This window comes from Lichenostomus cassidix, chromosome 3 (genome assembly GCF_008360975.1).
Source record: "Lichenostomus cassidix isolate B80296 chromosome 3, HeHo_3.0, whole genome shotgun sequence".
Taxonomy (NCBI): Eukaryota; Metazoa; Chordata; class Aves; order Passeriformes; family Meliphagidae; genus Lichenostomus; species Lichenostomus cassidix.
In genome coordinates, this window is record NC_139483.1 from 54,904,727 (window position 1) to 54,922,776 (window position 18,050).

Below are 18,050 nucleotides of genomic sequence, written 5' to 3' on the forward strand. Positions count from 1 at the left end.
GTTGTGTGACAATGCTCCAGTGCCACGTATATCCAAGTTGTACTTTCACAACATATACCCCAAAGAGCATCTTTATGTTCACTGGGGACAACAGAAACACAAGAGCCAAGAAGTCAGTTGTACATCCAAACCTTGTTTTTAGCAGTTGGATTCCATATTGATGTTTTTGTTAATGACACTCCAGTGTCCAAACACTGTCAGTGCAATTCTGATAAGTAGCTCCACTTGGACAGGTTTTGAAGTTACTTACACAAGGCATTGCTGGTCAGAGCTCTGCAGCATGTCACTACCACAGGTATTCTGGCAAGAAAACCAGAACTTCCTGAATTAATGATTTTGAAAGCACCTTTAAGAAACACCAGACAGGCTCACCAAAACAACTACCAGAAAACAAAACAAAATAGATCAAATATAGTAAAATACTGATATGAGTAACATTTCCTTAGGTCTCTCCTGAGCAGGGCTGTACTTTACCAGCTATATCCTAGACAAGGAATAGAATACAACAAAAATATACCCAGACGAGGCGATAAAGATCGGGGTGATATCATAAAATTGATACAGTTTGCTGGTTTAATCCACTGTGGCTAAGGACCAACACTGAAATTCTATTTTAACTGCTTACATACCAGTTAACCTTTCAAACATTTTTAATTGAATCAAGGTGTTGCTTGTGTTTTAATAACTTCAAGTGTTCTGTTGTATTCTGAAAGAAATTTTCTAAACTGAGAGTCTTACAGACTCAAAGGTACTTGATTTCACAATTTAATGGGTACTTAGTCCATTATTAGAATTTATTTCTATTTTATCAGAAGCATGCTGATCAGATGTTGGAGAATTAGAATTTTCAGAATGGCTGGATTCCTGTCTCATCCCATTAAAAACAAAATGAATAAATAACACTTCTCTTTTAGTAGACTGAGAGACACTGCTGGCAGCACAACTTAACCACTCCCAACATCTCATCTCTCTCCAGAAGTGAGAATGTGTTTCTCCCCTGGTAGCTGCCAAAGAGTTAAAAAAAAGCACTCTGACTGCAAGAGTTAAATCCACAGCACTTCATGTGCTCGCAGTCAACCATGTCAACATCTGGAGTTGGTTGACTTTTCCCCCTAAGGATTTGCAGCACGGCGCTGGATTTTTTCCATGAATTCCCTACATTCTCAATCTCTCAGATGGATGTGACACACACCCAGCGCCCACCTCGCAAACTCCTCTGGCCACTGAAAGGCTCCAGAGGACTTTGTGCTGTTTTCATTTATTCAGTGTTTAGGGCCAAACCGTGCTTTTGCTCACATACACAATGCTCTCACTAGGTCTGCATGAGCAAAAGCAAACACTGCAGCCATGAGGCTGAAGGACTATTTTACAATCATTTACCTCTGTTGTGTACAGATTTGCTGCTATGAATACAACTTGTTAAACAAACAAACAAGCCACCAGCTACCACGCTAAAACTCATATGACACCAACAGAAGGCAGTTTAAAAAAAAATCTGAATCAAGCTTGGATTTTTCAAATGTAGTTTTCTTTTAGCTGCAAAATTCTTCTAATTATTATTAGAAACATTTAACTACAATGTAAAGAAAGAATAAAAACTGATATAGGTGAGTAATTAAAAACCAAAACACAGCTTGAAATTACAGTATCTATGAAAAACCTACCCTGCACAGATTTATTTAGAAAAAAGTAGCTGTTTGGAATTATAGGTCAAATTGAGCACTTTAGTGTTTTAAAAAAGGAAAAAAAAAACAACCAATCTGTGCTCCTAGGTTTCCATTGCAGAGTGTATGAACTGGGCATTATACCACTAATTCTGATTATTTTAATCACAAATTTCAGAAGGTTGGGTTCAACAAATCAAACACACTACTCACTTTGCAATAACAAAATAACACAGAAATATGATTATGTGTTATCCTTCTAACAATTTAAATTTTTTAACTACAACTGTGACATTCCTGCTTCGTAACAATATCTTTTCACAAATTCTTCCTTCCTTTCCCTACTATGTACCATATTTATTTCCATGTCAATGTACAAACAGCTCTTCCACAGAAAGCACATATTACTTCCTTCTCCTTTCTATTCACTCAATTATTTCTACAGACTAACTTGCAATGTTCATTGCAGGGAGCAAGTTCTTTCAGAAAAATTAAATAATGAGGGAGGATTTACGGAGATTTTTGCATGCTAAATTTCACTGTGCATCCATGCAATTCATGAGCTTTTCAACCATGTCATTATTTCAAAGCTTTTGAAACAAGTACCATTTAGTCTTCAGTTCTCTGGTACTTGGGAGGCAACTGAAGAGTTAAGTTTAAAAATCTCACACACTTTTGTGTTCATTGTAAAAATGGAAAAAAGGAAAATGCTGCGATATACCTATTATTTTTCATGGCTTAGAACTCCTTTAGAAAGCAAAAGCAGCATCCCCAGAAAACATCACAGAAAAGTAACTGAAAAAAACAAACGAAAAAAGCAACCCAAATGCACAATCATTTCCGCTGTGATGCTGTAACATTCCTCAAAAATCTTTATTTTTAGAAGAGTTTGATTTAGCTGTACTTGTCTGCTCCAACCCAGAGCTTCTCAAATTCCAACTCTGAGCCCAGCTTCCCAAATTCCAGCAGGAAAAGTTATATATTTCATTTAGTCAAGATTAAGATATTTCTTTTTTCATTTTGATGTTTCAAGAAACAGCACTAAAAATCAGATAATAGTATATTTCTTCTTTTAAAACAAACAGAAGACTTTTAAAACCAGAGGGGTCATTAGCTATGGCTTGGATATAGTTGCTGTAGTTAAAAATTCTTCTTTAAATACACTCACAACAATAAACTCCTCTCAGACCAGCCCAGCTGTTCTGTTTGGGAACCAAATCAGCATGCTACAAATATTTATGAAATTTCATGGCTAGACATGCTGTCCACATCTCGCATTCAGTGACTCAGTTCTGCTCCTTAAAATAAAATGTATTCACCAAGCGTAAGATAAATGCAACCCTAGCATTTGGGTATTTGAGGGGAATAAAATTCATTGCTCCATTAGCAACAAGGGCAGACCAAGCAATACAGGTCAGTAAATGCTGGGACATTTTTGAGAACCCCTAATGATTAATCAAAAGGAACAATGAAAAGCAGATTGAAATTTTTCTTTATCAAAACAACCACATAAAGACTAATGTAAACATCACAAACTCACCACAAAGAAAATGAAGCTGCATCTGCACTAATTAGACACATGACAGCTTAATACACTCCTGCATACCAATAAGCAGAGGTACTCTGTTCCTTCCAAGAAACGGCAACGCATACTATAAGCTAAATGCACTTCTTGCAAAATGAACTATAGAAGCAGCTGTGCTGCAGTGAAAATCCAAGGTTCTTCCACAGGAATTATTAAATAAGGAAAACCTCAAACTATCAAACTGTGCAACCCTATAAAGAGATGGCTTTTGAAAAACAGTTTAACCTTTAATTGCTAACAATAAAAGGAAATAAAAAAAATAGAGAACCCTTGAGGAAAAAGACTCAGCATGTGATAAGCTCATTAAACATCGAGTTTAATGAAAACCCTATTGTAAACAGCAGTAGGATATCTCCTCCACTACTCACTGATTCAAATCACGTACAGTCCTCCCCAGGGCCAGCTCCAAATGGAGCCGCGCTTCTACAGGCTTTGTTGTCCATACGTATTGTAAAGTTAAAGTATTTTGCATGAATAAGCTCCCCCTATTTGTTGAATTCATTCACTGGCTCTAGCAAACAATATACAAGAGAGTAATCATTAGTACAATGAAATACAGATTTCCTAGATAGCTAGAGACGTACATCATCAATCTGAGAGAAATTCCGATGCAAATTAGCTATCTCTATGGAAAAAAGGGGGTTTGTTTATTTAAACTTCATAATGCCACTTCGTCTCCAAAAGAAAGACGTAAGTTTGTGCAAACTCAGCAGTGCATGATAATGTTTTTTTCCTTTCAATTCTTTGCTCCTCCAAAACTTACTATCTTTACAGAAAGCCCAGTCAGATTACGCTATTAGCTCTCAGCTTCAGTGACTTGTGCGTTAATTCTTTAAGCAAGATGTGCGGAGTTCAGCCAGCGCACACAGCATCGAGTTTTTGGTACCGCAGGCTGGGATCTCACTATCCCCAATACACGTATGTAATCAGTGCTAATCCCCTCTGAATTTTGCTGCGTTCAGATAAAACAGTGATAGAGTAACAGCTTCATTTCTCTCGTGCAAATATTTTTACAACATATAAACGATGCTAACTTCCACATTTCTCCCAATTTCACCAAGTTTAGCTCTTAAGGTATTTTACTGCCTTACTGCTTGATTAATGTAAAATAGCATCATCAGTGCTTTTCCTTCTGTTCCTCAATTTCAGACACCAGGTCATAGCCCCGTCCTGCAGAAGAACACCCAGTTAGCACCTCCACATTCATAAAGCCTCGCATCACAGGTACCACACCGAACGTCCGATTGAGGTGATATGAAACTTCCTGAAGTTTCAGCAACCATCGCTTGGAAGCGGTTCCCACTGAGATAAAAATACTTAAGCCAGACCTTTTAATTCCTAACGCCCCGCCAGGAAATCCAGAGTCTAACACTGCGGGCTGCGGGCCCCGGAGGCTCTCCGGCAGAGGCGCACCGCCCCAGCCCCGGGATGCTGAGAGAGGAAACCCGCGTGTGCCGGCAGCCCGGCAATGCCACACCGCCTTACCCGCCATCGTCACCGTCCCCAGCATGGCTCAAGCCACACCGACACCACGAACCCCTCTCCCGCTCCGAGGCTCTTCCCAGAGGCGCGGGGCAGCCCCAGCCGGCGGCAGCGAGAGAGAGGCGGCCGGGCGGCAGCCGCGCTTCCAGCGCCCCGGCACCGGCTGGCTGCACGGAGAGGAGAGCAGAGGCTGCCGGATGGAAATGTGCCTGCCGGAGGGCTGCCTCTCCCCGCGCCCCACGGCCGCTCCCCACTGTCGGACAGCCCCTGGCCCCGCCCGGGACCGCCCCCGCCCGCCTCTCCCCACCGCCGGCCGGCACCAGCGCGGTGCCGCCGAGTGTCCGCCCTGGAGCTGCCGCTTCCAGCCTTCATCTCCCCCTGCCCGACGGGAAGAGGCGCCTTTCGAAGCAGGCTTCAGTTCCCGCCGTTGTAATGCCTTCCCCATGCAGCTTCCCACAAAGCATCCAGAGCCAACCTCAATGAATGCTGGTTGAAAGCCCCAAGGATTTTACCCCTTATAAACAAAACCATACAAAACACTTCTGTTTCTCCACGGTGAAATAATTTGCTCCTTTGCCGGTTATTGTGGGGCTGGTTTGGGCTTTTTTGTTTTGCTTTCATTGGTTTGGAGGTTTTATTTAATTGGAATTCTCTACAATCTAATTACTTATAAATTACCTCAAATTCTGCTGTCAAGAGTTTCATAAACGTTACTCAGGATACTTGTATATTAATGTAATGCTCCTACTGACAGTAAAAAGGGATGCACTATGATAAAATGTAAAGGCTCAGTATCTAACACAGGTGTCCTCTTATTATAGCAACAATACTTATATTTTGATTAGAATTGGTTATGTTAAATATCACCGAAGTTCCGATGATACTTGAGCCTTCACTTCTCTGACTGTCAGAACCAACTTCCCAGCCAATTTACCAGGATTTCTGGTTAATTTAATCTTATAGGGGCAACTTAAATGAGTCTAGGTCATCTCTCAAATGGTCTTCAAAATGCAATATTCAAATAATGATGAGAACCAACCAACGCCAAAAAACTTTAATCACAAACACTCCTTTATTGCAGCCAAACACTTATTTCAGTGTTTGGTGTCACAATGCTTTACTTCTAAGTTTACAGGCTTGTAAGCAGGGTGAAATAAAGAATGAGTGGAGAACATCAAGTACAGCACTAAAATGAAACATTTTTCTATGTGGAAAGATTTCTCTGCATGGAGTGTCTAAGAGATACCTCTTCTCCACCTTTATTTATCTGCCAAAAGACTGAGGAGGTGGACCAGACTCTCTAAAGTGCAGAAGACTGGGCACAGTTACAAACATGTGAATGTAGCCTTTACCTGAAGAACTCTTTTCAGTGCTTGACTGGGCAAGTTTTATTTGTCTCTAAAGATGATGTCATTTTCAACTACTGTTACCAGCAAGTACATGATGCATCACCTCCATAAAGGGATGGTTTTCTTCAAGAGCAAACACACAGAACTGTTTTCCCTTTCACTTAAATAATGCTACCATGTAGACTTGGCTCCACTGACAACAGTGACAAAAGTCCTGATTACAGTAGGAACATCACACAACCACACAAGAGATGATTCCCAACACAAAGCCAAGGCTTTTCAGACCATCTACTGACATCCCAGTTTCTAATGCTATGTATAGTTCACATCATGCCATGCAACTGGTCACATGTAATTACCTGGACTCAGAGGGAGCTTCTCACCTCTTCATTACATATCCTAGGGATGTGACTCCTGTATAACTGAAACTACAACCTAGGATTATTCAAAAATAATTATAATCTTTGACTATTAACTTGGAACTCATGTGCTTTTAAACACCTTTTCTGTTACTTGATCCAGAACTGAATACCAACATAAAATATGCTGACACTACTCCCAAATATCAGGGTCTTTTCTCTTCCTTTATGACTCTGTTTAGTGAGTATCCTCCTCCCATCCCTGTCCACTTAAGTAAAATTTTAGAGAAGCAGAGTTTCATGAAAGCTACAACATGTTGCATCCCATTTTTATAGTGTCAAAAGATCTAGTGATATGATTGAAAAAAAAAAAGGCACAAAAGCTCAGGATAAAATATGGGAGCCTTCTTTTGGGATGACAGCATTATGGCAATTAATTTAGAGATGTGACAAAGAATTGCTTCTACAAGGATTCAAACCCTAGAGCACACCAAGGGTTATACACATGCCTTAAGCTGCTCTACAGGCTGACACAGAAGACAGTGCCTCATCTACCGTGTCCCTGTCCCTTCCCTGCTCTCCAACACCAGCATTAGATGCCTGCTTTGACTGAGAACAATCTCTCCCTCTTGCCATCCTGCCAAAAAAGTCAGAAGGCAGCAGGATTGCCAAAGCAGATCTCTCAATGCACACCTGTGAGCAGGAACAGAGGGAAGCAAGAAGAGCCTGATGAGAGCAGGAAAGGTGGGCTGCCAGATCACACAGAAGAAAGAACAACATGTTCCTGACCGTGCAGCAAGGCAAGGGAGATATTCCCAAGACAGAACAGACAGGGATGCCTAGGATGAGAGAGGTTTTGTGGTCAAAATGCACATCTCATTAAAAGCAGTAGGAAAAGGAACAAGGTAAAACTAACAAATTAGCAGCCTGCCCCTTCCTATGAGTTCAAAATCATTTGTCATTAACATCACTAATGAATTAACATAAAAGGATTTCTGCCTTATGAAGGAAGGGACAGGCCTATGCAGTAGGAACTCCTAACATGAGAAGTGGAGACTGAGCTGTTCCTACAGGTGGATGGAGGGTCAGGAGATGGGCAGCAGACAAGCAGAGGCATTGAGGGCTGAGAACTGCCCCAAGGGGGAGCAGGTGGGCATCTCTACCACTGACACTGCAGCTTCAGCCCACGAGCCATTTGTCATCTGAACTCTCCTACAGACAAAACATCTCCCACAAAACAATGCCCTAGAAGCACTTGAGCAGCAACAGATCACTTGAGTAGTACCTCTTCAGTAGCAGACAGCTAGTTGAGCCCCATTTCTACTTCTCATCCCTTTCAACATGCAGGCCTTTATGATACGTGCATTGAACACAATTTTTTACTTACTGCTTGTTCCAGCAGACTCTGTTTGCTCTCTGGGCAGTTCTTGGAGGGGTGAAGCCACCTCTGACTGCTGCCCATCCAGCTCCCTAGATGCTGTAACAGCTCCCAGCTGCAGTGGCTCTTGTGGTGAGGCATCATGCTTCAAATTGTCTTCACTAACATCAGGTACTGGTAAACTTGCATTTAAAACCTGCATGGTCAAGTATTGATTGAAGGATGGTAATAGGGAAAGACAAAGAGAGAAGGAAAGAAAAAGAAAACATCAGAATCAGGCCAGATTCACCCCCAGCCCCCATAGAATATTACTCTCTCATTCTCATTTTGAACAAATACATGCAAGCAATTTTAACTTTATTAAATCAAAGTACTTCTGTGAGGGGAAAAAAACCCAAACCAAATAATCTGGGACTATTCATCTTTCTGCTCTCCTGTATGAAATATGTGGAAGAAGCAGGTATTATAGACAATGACCTATAACCTTGTGTAGAAATTGGTTTCTTCCACGAAGGAAAACCCCAGAATAAGGTGAATCTAGCTGATGGAAAGGAATTCTTCATTCAAAATGTCTGGCACAACTGCACTGATATATGAATGAATCCTCTCTACAATACAGACTTTGGTGTTGCTCCTCTACTGATGTGCTTACCTTATCAACAATACAACTACAAAGAAACTGAACTATTCAGGACAGAAAGCAGAATACATATGTATCTCCCATGAGGAAATGCAGTGAAACTGAAATTAAAACTAGAATTTTTGGACCTCCATTATTAGGTGGAAACTATTCGTCTTTTCTTGTAGGAGGAAAGGGCTTTGCAATTCTTTGGGACTCTGCCCTATAGCATTTGGAATATTTTTTTAAGATTTGCTAATATGTGCAAAGAGAAAAATCTGCTTTTCAGCTTCCACATTTGACACATTTAAATTCTTTTCAGAATTTTTACTGGCTTGCCCTATAAGAAGAAATATACTTTCACAAGCATATTTTTATTTTAAAAGTATGTAATGTGTTGTGGTCATTAAGAGATACTTAATTACCCTTTCGTTTATTGATTACCCTTTATTTAATGAACTAGCTCTCCAACCATTTCTATTACCCTCTAACAGAAGCCATTTCAACTAATTAACCATTATTCCTGAAGCAAAGGTTTGAAGTTCCTCTGGTGGAACAGCAAACCTTAATTATGTATCATTGTCTTATGACTCATCTGTACTCCCAAAATACTGCCATTGAAGCCCTGTTAATTAAGCAAAGGTACCACAGATACATTGCACTGAAAGATGGGATCTAACATCCACATGCCTGGAGCACCAAACTGGGATCAGGAAGATGCCACATTCCTGATTATTCTCTTCCAAACCCCCCTACGTAAACCTTCTGAACGGGGAAATCCATTTATTTATTTTTGTTAGTAATTAGCCTTCTGCAACAGAATATCAAATCAACAGACAGAGTGCCAGGAAAAGGGCTTTCCTGTTAATCATCCGACCCTTTTCACACGCTGGGTGAGATCTGGAAGAAGCGCCGTACCCCACTTCCACAGGCAACGAAGTGTGTGCATTCAGGTTCCCAATTTTCAGTTCAGAAGCCCTTAATTAAGCCAAATTGTTTCCACCCGGCGTTGTTGCACTCCTCAAAGCTGCCTTTCACAGCCACATAATCCACCCCACGAAAAAGGATCCCATTCTGCTCCACTGCCAATACCACAGATGGAATAATTTGGCTTCAGCGTTTTCACATGCTGAGACCAGATATTAAATAGAAGAAATACGGAATGGCTCAACACTCAGATTACATTCCTGCTTCTCACATCATCCTTGCCATAAATCTAAAACACAGGAACTCAGGAGGGATAAAGACACCACGCCACCGAACAAAGGCACGTAAAGCCTGGGAAGCTCCTCTGCAGTTGCACACAGCATTAACTGTATAGCAGTAACTGATTAAAGACAAGCAAGTGAATCAAACACAGAAAGCAACAACCTAATCCTGCAACGGCTTGAAGATTCTTCAGTACAAAATTTTTTAATAGTAAATTTTACTGATTCATTCTTGAAACACAACTGCTAGTCCTGCATGCACAAGAACAACCTTAACTTGACTGGCTCTCAGGGCACTTGGCTATCTGAAAAAAACCAAAAAAGCCATGGATGACTTATTTCAAGATGACACCCTCAGAATTAGCGTCAACAAATCTTTGAAGTCACAAGAAAGGCAACAGCACTGAATAACTTAGCGCTCCTCACGTTATTCAAAAATTTCTTTGCCTTTCTTCCCAAACCTCCCCCAGGCAGCACACCATTTTAAAGCTAGTCCCATGTACAGACACACATGTAAAGACACCGTCAACCATTTGCCTAACAAGCACCAGTGGACTCTGCAAGGAACCAGGGGACAAAGGTATTTGGTACCTCAATGCAGTGCAGTTTGTCTCCTTTTTAAAATGAGCACAGACTGTTATGATAAAATATTAACAATGGTAGCTCTTACTACTTCCCCCGCTCTGAATTTATTCTACAGTTGTGATGCATTCAGGAAAACAGGGACTTTATATAACCCAAAAGATTTGTGATTTCAGACTAAAATTCAGAAATCACTGTATCAAGCAGATAACACTTCAGATCTGTTAAATCTGAGATAACTTCCAGTATGAAAAACAGAATTAAATGTAAAACATTACTAAATGTTAGACTATAAGCAGTTTTTACAACCAGCTAATATAATTATAATCCCTGTTCACTCTGTATATAAATTCAGTTTTGGAAGCAGGACCCATCAGTCACAACTGAGTAAAAATGTAAATACATGGAAATCTCAGTACTTTCAAATCTGATCAGACCTGCAGTATAATCCTACCTTTTTACCCCAGTCTCTTGGGAAAGAGTTTTATGTGATTCTTGGCCTTGGGAAGGCAAATTTTTATTTTCAAATCAAGTGTTCTGCTTTAAATAACTGAATAATCAAAACGAATAAAACAATAGCATTTTTCCAAATTAAAATGTGCAAAGGAGAAGAAATCTTTGGGGAGGTTGTAATGTGAAAGGAGACATAATAGCATCATTAGTTTAAAAAAGAAAAAAAAGTTTTGTGTTCTAAAAAAAGTTGCTCAGGCTTTTTATGAGGGTCAGTGCAGTCTGTCCCACTGCATTAGTCCTCAAAAGAAACTAATTTCAGTTTTCCTTCACATTAACTGCTTCATTTCTCTGAAGGGATCTAAACTGCAGTTTAGTCCAATTATATCTAATTTGGTGAGAACTGTTCTTAATTCCATTGGGAATAGTTGTAAAGCTTAGACAAATAACGTCAGTGTTTAGAAAGATTGGTGAAAACAAAATTAAAAAAGACAAAAATTAACACTATTAGGAATCTCTTTATTCACCTTTATGCATTTATCTACAAGTAATGAGACATTACAGTTGGCAGGTTTATCAACATTTATCAGGTTTTTTGTGGCACATATTCATCACACTCCTTTCATTATTAATTTATGAATGTGTTGTCTCATAAACATGGGAGAAACCACGGAGAACTGGTTATCCAGTTCACTGAGCCTTTAGTTTCTTCATTCCCAAAACAAAGGGCCATTAGCAAAGCGACACTCCAGTTTCTGTCACGCCACTACTATACATGATGTACATGTTTTGTATTTGCCTCACATTCACCATAAAGATGGAAGCAAAGGGCAGACACAGCTAATGAGACTAAAATGCACAGGGCTTGTTGCCCACATCGCTCTAACCAAGAGCAGCTTCTGCTCCATCTTGCATACAGCAGTGGGTCCAACTGTTAGACCCCATTAAACCCACACAAAACTGAAAATGGATAAATTAACATGACAAATTGCATGAGATGTGGATGAACAGTAGGTCTCTGATCTCACTGTACACTAGTGGATGCTTCCTTCAGGCACTGTTCCTAAGGGGTTCACACCACCCAGCCTCTTCCCCCACCAGCAATCACCATCATTCCCAACATTCCTTGTACCAGACCCAAATCATTCCAGGGATTCCTCACACCAGGCCCAAACGTACCAGAGTTAATTTTGCCTCATTCTGTTAATCCTGCTACACCGATTCTACATTAGATTACTAAAATAGCCAGATCCAGCTGTCTGAACAACTGAGCAAACTAACACAATGGTCTCCAATATTTTTCCTTAAGTCTGATTTTGAAACTCTGGGAAAGACTGTTGGCATGCTCAGGAGGGTCTGCTCTTAACACATGCTGCTTCATTAAAAAGAACTTCAAACACCAACATTTGGAAAAAGAAAAAATATTAGCTCATTCCAACTCTTTGTTCACAGCAGTCTGTCTTGTTTTGCATTAGCTAAACGTTAGAGGTTTGTGGGACACTGCAAGAGCCAGGTGAAGAAAACACAATGCCCTTCCTCTGTAAGGCACATAACAGTGCATTTAATTTCAGTGCCTTATTTCTGTCTCCTGCAGACAAAGCCAAGAACTTTCTTGGCACCTTTCATCTCCTCATCTAACTCTCTTCCCTCGCAAATCTCAGTCTGACTTCGCAGTGACACCTCCTTATGGATGACTACCCTCAAATTCCAAATGGATAAAACAAAACAGTTTCTGTACACAAATAATCTCTTATCTCTTTTTGCAACCTGTGAAAGAAGCACTACCCCCAGTCTGTTATTCTGGTCCCACCTGAAGGCTGATCCAACCTGAGCTCCTTCCAGGTCTCACACCTTTCAGCTCTTTCAGACACCACCTCATGGAAGCACCACACAGGTACAGCTCATCCAGGCTCTAAGGACCAGTCAGAACAAGGGCTGAGCACAAAGCACGTTCCTCTCCTCTCAGTAATTACATCCAGGCTTGCATTTCCAACCTGGAGGACTTTCAAAGACCCGGCGCTCCTCTTTGCATCTCTTTAGCCTCCACCACATCAAACACAAGCTAATTGCCTCGGCTTTCAAAGTGCCCTGCCACTCCCTCTACCACCTCCCTCTTATCTCCTATATGATTAGGGGGTTATTTCATGCTTTTGGTGCCGCTATGACACCAATTTCCATTGTGCATTTTTTCCAAATACACATTTTTATGGTTTCACCCCAGCCACTCCACAGGCATGGTCAACCCTCCAAACCTTACAACTAAATTGTACCAGTCTCTTCCTCCCCAGTTGAAAGAGCAGTGTCTAACCGTGTTGAACTGGGGAACCCTGCAGCCTCAGCCCAAATGTCTCAAACTGGGGCTCCTAGAGACAGTCTAGGGACTTTCCTTGAATAAGCTTAGTTTTACCATCGCTAACTTAGCATTTTCAGGCTGACTCAGCTTCCTCACCAGAACGCAGTTGTTTAAACAGCAGATGCAAGTCTGCCCCAGCTGTTATTTGTCAGGCACTCGGACAATAAGACACTCTGACATCTCAGCTGGTAACCTCTTTAGAAGAGCCAGTCCCAAATATTTACTGTCTAGCACACACTTGCTCTCATTACAACACAGGTAGCATAATCAAGTTACTACTCAGAAATGGGAATTATCCTGAAAACACTGAGTTTGCATGACTCACTGCTCAAGTGGGGGCCCTTGCATGCCAGCAAGCCAGGAATTCACTACAACACCATTTTCAAGCCATCATTAAAATATTATCTCTGACAAATCTAGATTTTGGTGCAAGAATAGCTTATTAGCATGCCCGTATTTTCCAAATTCTCTCTCTGGAAGTTTCCCTACACTGTTTCAAGTTGCTGTTCCAGCACAGCTTGCCACTTTCAGCAGGGTCACAAAATGAAACCTTGAACCTCTAAATCAAGTAGCACGTGTGAGACTGTCATGACGTTAGCTGCAATGTTGGTAGGATGATGCAGCTATCCTGGCGTTGCCCACATGGCTCAAAGGTCACCTTCCATCCCATGGAGGGCACTTCGCTGGCATTTTTTTCCAGATCTCCAATGTTTAGCACAAATTTGGAAATCAGGCGAGAGCCACATCACTGCTACAAACACAGAGGGTGCTCACAAGATGGAGATGCCCACACCAATCCAGCCACATGCTGCCACCAACAGAAGTGTCATCCAGCTTCCTGTCCAGTTCCAGTCGCACGGTCCTGCCTGTTCCTCTGTACCTGCAGCTTCTGCTGAGTCCCAGAAGCCAACACATCTTGCTCAGTCAGCAGAGAATGACCTTGCCAAAGAACTGGAACACTTTTCCAGGGGCTTAGCTCCTTGAACAAGCTTGCACAGCGCCAGATGCAATAAAGGAGAAGCTGCAGGTGGTGCTCTGGGGAGATAGCAGCAGCACAAGAACCACCTCATAGGATATCTCAAAGGTTGTTGTCAGTTCAGGACACCCAATGTTTGTCTGGTCTTCAAGACCAAAGAGATCTTATTTCCACTTCTAGCACTACTGAGATCTGACAAATCCTTCTTAGGCCTCTGTGCTGCTCAGGATGGTCTGCCCATGAGGTTTCAGTGAGTTTTCACCAACTCACTTCCACCAACAGGAAAAGTTGCTTCACTTCACTCCTGCCCTGCTGCAGATACTTGCCTCATCCTGGCCCTTGGCCTCACCTTCACAACGTAGGAGTCAAATGAACTCACAAGCAGATCAGGAAAATGGTCCAGCAAGAATAAATTCCACTGTTTCTTGAAGGGTTAGTGAGTTTAACCTGCTTACAGAAAGGCAAGGTTAGGACATGACACAGCCAAGTGAGACTGCATCATCTGAGGCAAGACAGGGAGAAGAACAGGGGAGGAAGAAAATGAGGTGGGGAAGAACATTGCTGCTCAAACAGCAAGGAGGTAATTCCATCACAAAAATCAGCCTTCTGTGGAACCTTACCCTCTCCCTTGGTTTCAACAGGACCTTGGGTGTCAAATTCCCAGATCTGATTTATTCAGTTCAGGCAGCTGAATGGATTAGTACCACCAGGATCTGTCACACACCCCTGCAGAGATGCCTTCCCACCGTGGGGTGACTATGCAAGATAAGGAGCAGCTCCTCCACCACCAGAGTTTAAGTCTTGTCTGCTGCAGTAAAGAAATCCACCCATTCCGAGTGCTAGTGTTGTAGTAGGCTGGAAACTCTGGAGCTGCTTTACGTGTAATTCACCGCGAACTTTTGAGAAGATGGGGTCAAAGCTGAGGTACTCACCCCATGAGCCCACATTTAACGTGCAGTGTATGCAAGGCAGCTCCCAAAGGCCCCTGAATATCCCTTACTCTGTAGAACAAGTGCTTTCCAGGGTCTCTAGACCGTAGAAGTGAGCAACACCAAAACATACACCCTCCCTTTCAGTAACCAGGACACTCAAAACTTGGTATCTGGCCAAAGTGTCACATGTAAGTAACGGGACAGCTTACAGACCATAAATTTGCTCCTTTCTAGAAGAAAAGGCAAAGAGGTTTTCATCTTGTAAAAAATACAACTATGTCATGAAAGAAATTAAGTATTTCAAGGATTTCACATCACGAAAGAAAGCACAACTTCTCTGAGACTTTATAGCCTGTATAAGACTAGTTGCTTAGACAGTTTATTTGTAAATGCCTTGCCAAGGCTCACTCAAGCTGGATTCCACTAGTCAGTTTCCAAAGTTTTTCTTCTAAAAGGGTTATAATAAGCATTTTAATTTGGAAAATGCAAGAAAGGAGACCACCCTCCAAAACATTCCCATTTTATCTTCCACAAACAAATTAGCTATCTGACAGATTTCTCCAGGGGCATTGCAGGATTTTTCAAATTCAAAGAGCTGGAAGGAATAATGATGAAAAACCGTGGCACAAATCTGCATAAAGTTGTTTTACTTTAGTAAGACAGACTAAATTAGATACAAAACAGGTATGACTAAACTTTATTAACACTTTTTTTAATATAATGTAATGGAAGGCAAAACCAGCTGCTTTAGAAGAACAGCAATAATACAACTTCTTATAGCAGCAAGATCATAATAGAACTTCCCAACTTTAAACAGTTCTACTTGAATAACAAGGCAAAAATCTATTAGAAAACATTTTTCCTAAAGCTTAGAAGACATAAACCACAGCATTAATAATAATAATCTGTCCTTGAGAACAGTATTAATGGTATTCTCTTTTTTTAGAGGGTCTTAGTTCCCACAACTAGATAAACATGGCTATGAATATTACGTCCCTTCTTCAAAGTCCCATTATCTTAATTTTTAAACAACCACAATCGCCAAATGCTTGGCCGATATAAACTCCCTCATTTCTAAATGTCAGCATTTGAATTCCAAAATTGCCCAATACAACTGCTAAATATTTTGTTAACCAACACCAATCCCCAACGCTTATTTGGTTAAAAAGAAAATAAAATAAATCTTAGTTAATTTCAAGTTCATTCGCAATGTGGTTTTCAAATCTGTCAAAACACGCACAAGGAGGTCTAGTGGCAGCCAGGAACTATGGGAAACTCAACTTGAAAGTTAAATCTGAACCACAAGGTCAAAGAAACAAAGTCATAACCAGTTCTCAAGCTCTAACACACCCACGCACCAGTCACAGAAACTTCGGAGTCTCCCTGCTCTGAGCACCCAAACTCTTAGGAGCCCAAAGAAGGGGATCTCGGTAGAACGTGGCATTATTTCTTCCCTCGCAAACTCACGCCTACCCCAAAGCCACGCTATGTAAACACACAGATGCACATAACCTCCCTTTCAGTCCCAAAATCCCCCAAACGCGCCTATTCCAGAGGGATAAATGGCTTCATTCATAATCTATTTTTAAACACCAGACCGTTTTAAAAGAATGTCTTTCAATTCTTCAGCGCCTTTATTTCAAATCACACATACCTAGAGCTCCTTGGCTCCCCACGGGCCGGAGTTCGGGAGTCCCTCCCCCTTGCCCCCTATGCGGTACCACAGCGGGCCGCACCACAGCCACGGCTCCGGCCCCGGCCGCCCACACCGCCGCCCCTTCCCCGCGGCACGGCTCAGGTGAGCCCGAGCCCGGGGTGCCTTGCCGGGAAGGGGGAGCAGCGCGGCTGGCGCCCAGCCCAAGGCACCGCCGAGCCGGCCGCGCCCCGCCGCGCCTCCCACCTGCTCCCTCGGGAGGGGAGAGGATGGATGGGGGGGCTGCGGAGAGCCGCGGCGATCCGGCCTCAGGACCGCAGTCAGGAGGTTCCTTGGCGCAGACCTCGCCGCGGCTGGGTGCGGCTCCTCTCGCCCCGGCCCCGGCCGCACACAAAAGCGGCGGCGCCCCCGCGGCCGCCCTCGCCCCCCGCCCCGCCGCTGCTGCCGCCGGCGGGAGTTTTATGACTGCGGCGCCGGCCGTGGCGCAGTCCCGGCCCCGCCGCGCCCCGGCTCCGCGCCCGGCCCGGGGGTGCCCGAGGCTGCGGCAGGTGCCCGTAGCCGCGGCGGGAAAGTTTCCCGGGGCCGGGGGTGCGGCGGGAGCCGCCGCCCCGCGTCCACCCGCCTCCCCGCCGCCCTTGCCTTACCTTGGCGGGCTCCGGCGGTGGCTGGGGCTCCGCCGCGTCTTCTGCCGGCAGCGGCTCCGGGGGCGTGCTGGGGGGCTCGGCGGCGGCCCCGGCCCCGTCCTGCGGGGCGGGCGGCTCGGCGGAGCTGCCGGCGCCCATGGCGCTGCCCCGCGGCCGTACGGAGCCGCGGGCGGGGGCTGGCGGTGGGCGGCGGCGGCGGCACGGCCGGGAATGAAGGAGCCCGGCTCTCCGCAAACTCCTTTAGGGCGCGAGAGGGGGGAAATAAGAAAAAAAAAAAAAAAAGAAAAAAAAAAGAAAAAAAAAAAAGGGAGGGAGGGGGGAAAAAAAAAGCGCGAGCGAGAGCAGCGAGGAAAATCACCTCCTCCCCTGGTCCCCCCGCCCGCCTGCCTCTTGCTCCATCACATGAGCAGATCCCCGGACACGCCTTGCAGCATCAAACCGGGCTGATAAGGAGCGGCCAGGGGGGGCAGCGCCCTGCCCGCCGCCGCCGCCTCTCCCCGCCCCTCCCGGGCACCGCCGAGGCGGGGGAGCCGCCCGGCCCCCGGCCCGCCGCCCGCATCGGCGCTGACTCAGCGCTTCGGAGCCTTCCCCGCTCTCCCGGGGCCGGGACCCTCGGGGGACTGCTGCCCCGGGGCCGCGCACCGCGCCCGGCAGTGCTGCCCCTCGCCCCCCGGGGCTCCTGCCGCCTCCTGCCCCGGGCGCTCGGCCCGCGGCCATCAGCCCTCAGCGCCGCGCTCCGCACCTCGCCGTGCTGGGCCTCTCGCAGGGAAGGACGTCCAGCTTTCAGCAGAAATGTAAGGTCCCATGTCTTAGGC

The 18,050-nt window shown here is 44.0% G+C and overlaps 1 protein-coding gene across 2 annotated transcripts in view; it reads right to left on the reverse strand.

Annotated features, from left to right (window-relative positions):
• The window catches only part of AKAP12 (A-kinase anchoring protein 12), a 30,621-nt gene extending 12,953 nt beyond the window's left edge, over positions 1-17,668 (reverse strand). Inside the window, exons 1-2 of one of the 2 annotated variants that reach the window (XM_085055841.1) lie at positions 17,236-17,668; positions 7,827-8,013 (exon numbers count right to left, since the gene is read on the reverse strand). In XM_085055841.1, the coding sequence (XP_084911967.1) occupies positions 7,827-8,013; positions 17,236-17,373 (325 nt within the window). In that variant the 5' untranslated portion in view covers positions 17,374-17,668. Of the gene's footprint in view, positions 1-4,734; positions 4,959-7,826; positions 8,014-17,235 lie in introns of those variants that run through there. The other variant, XM_085055842.1, reaches the window with a different exon arrangement.
• Between the last annotated feature and the right edge of the window lie 382 nt (positions 17,669-18,050).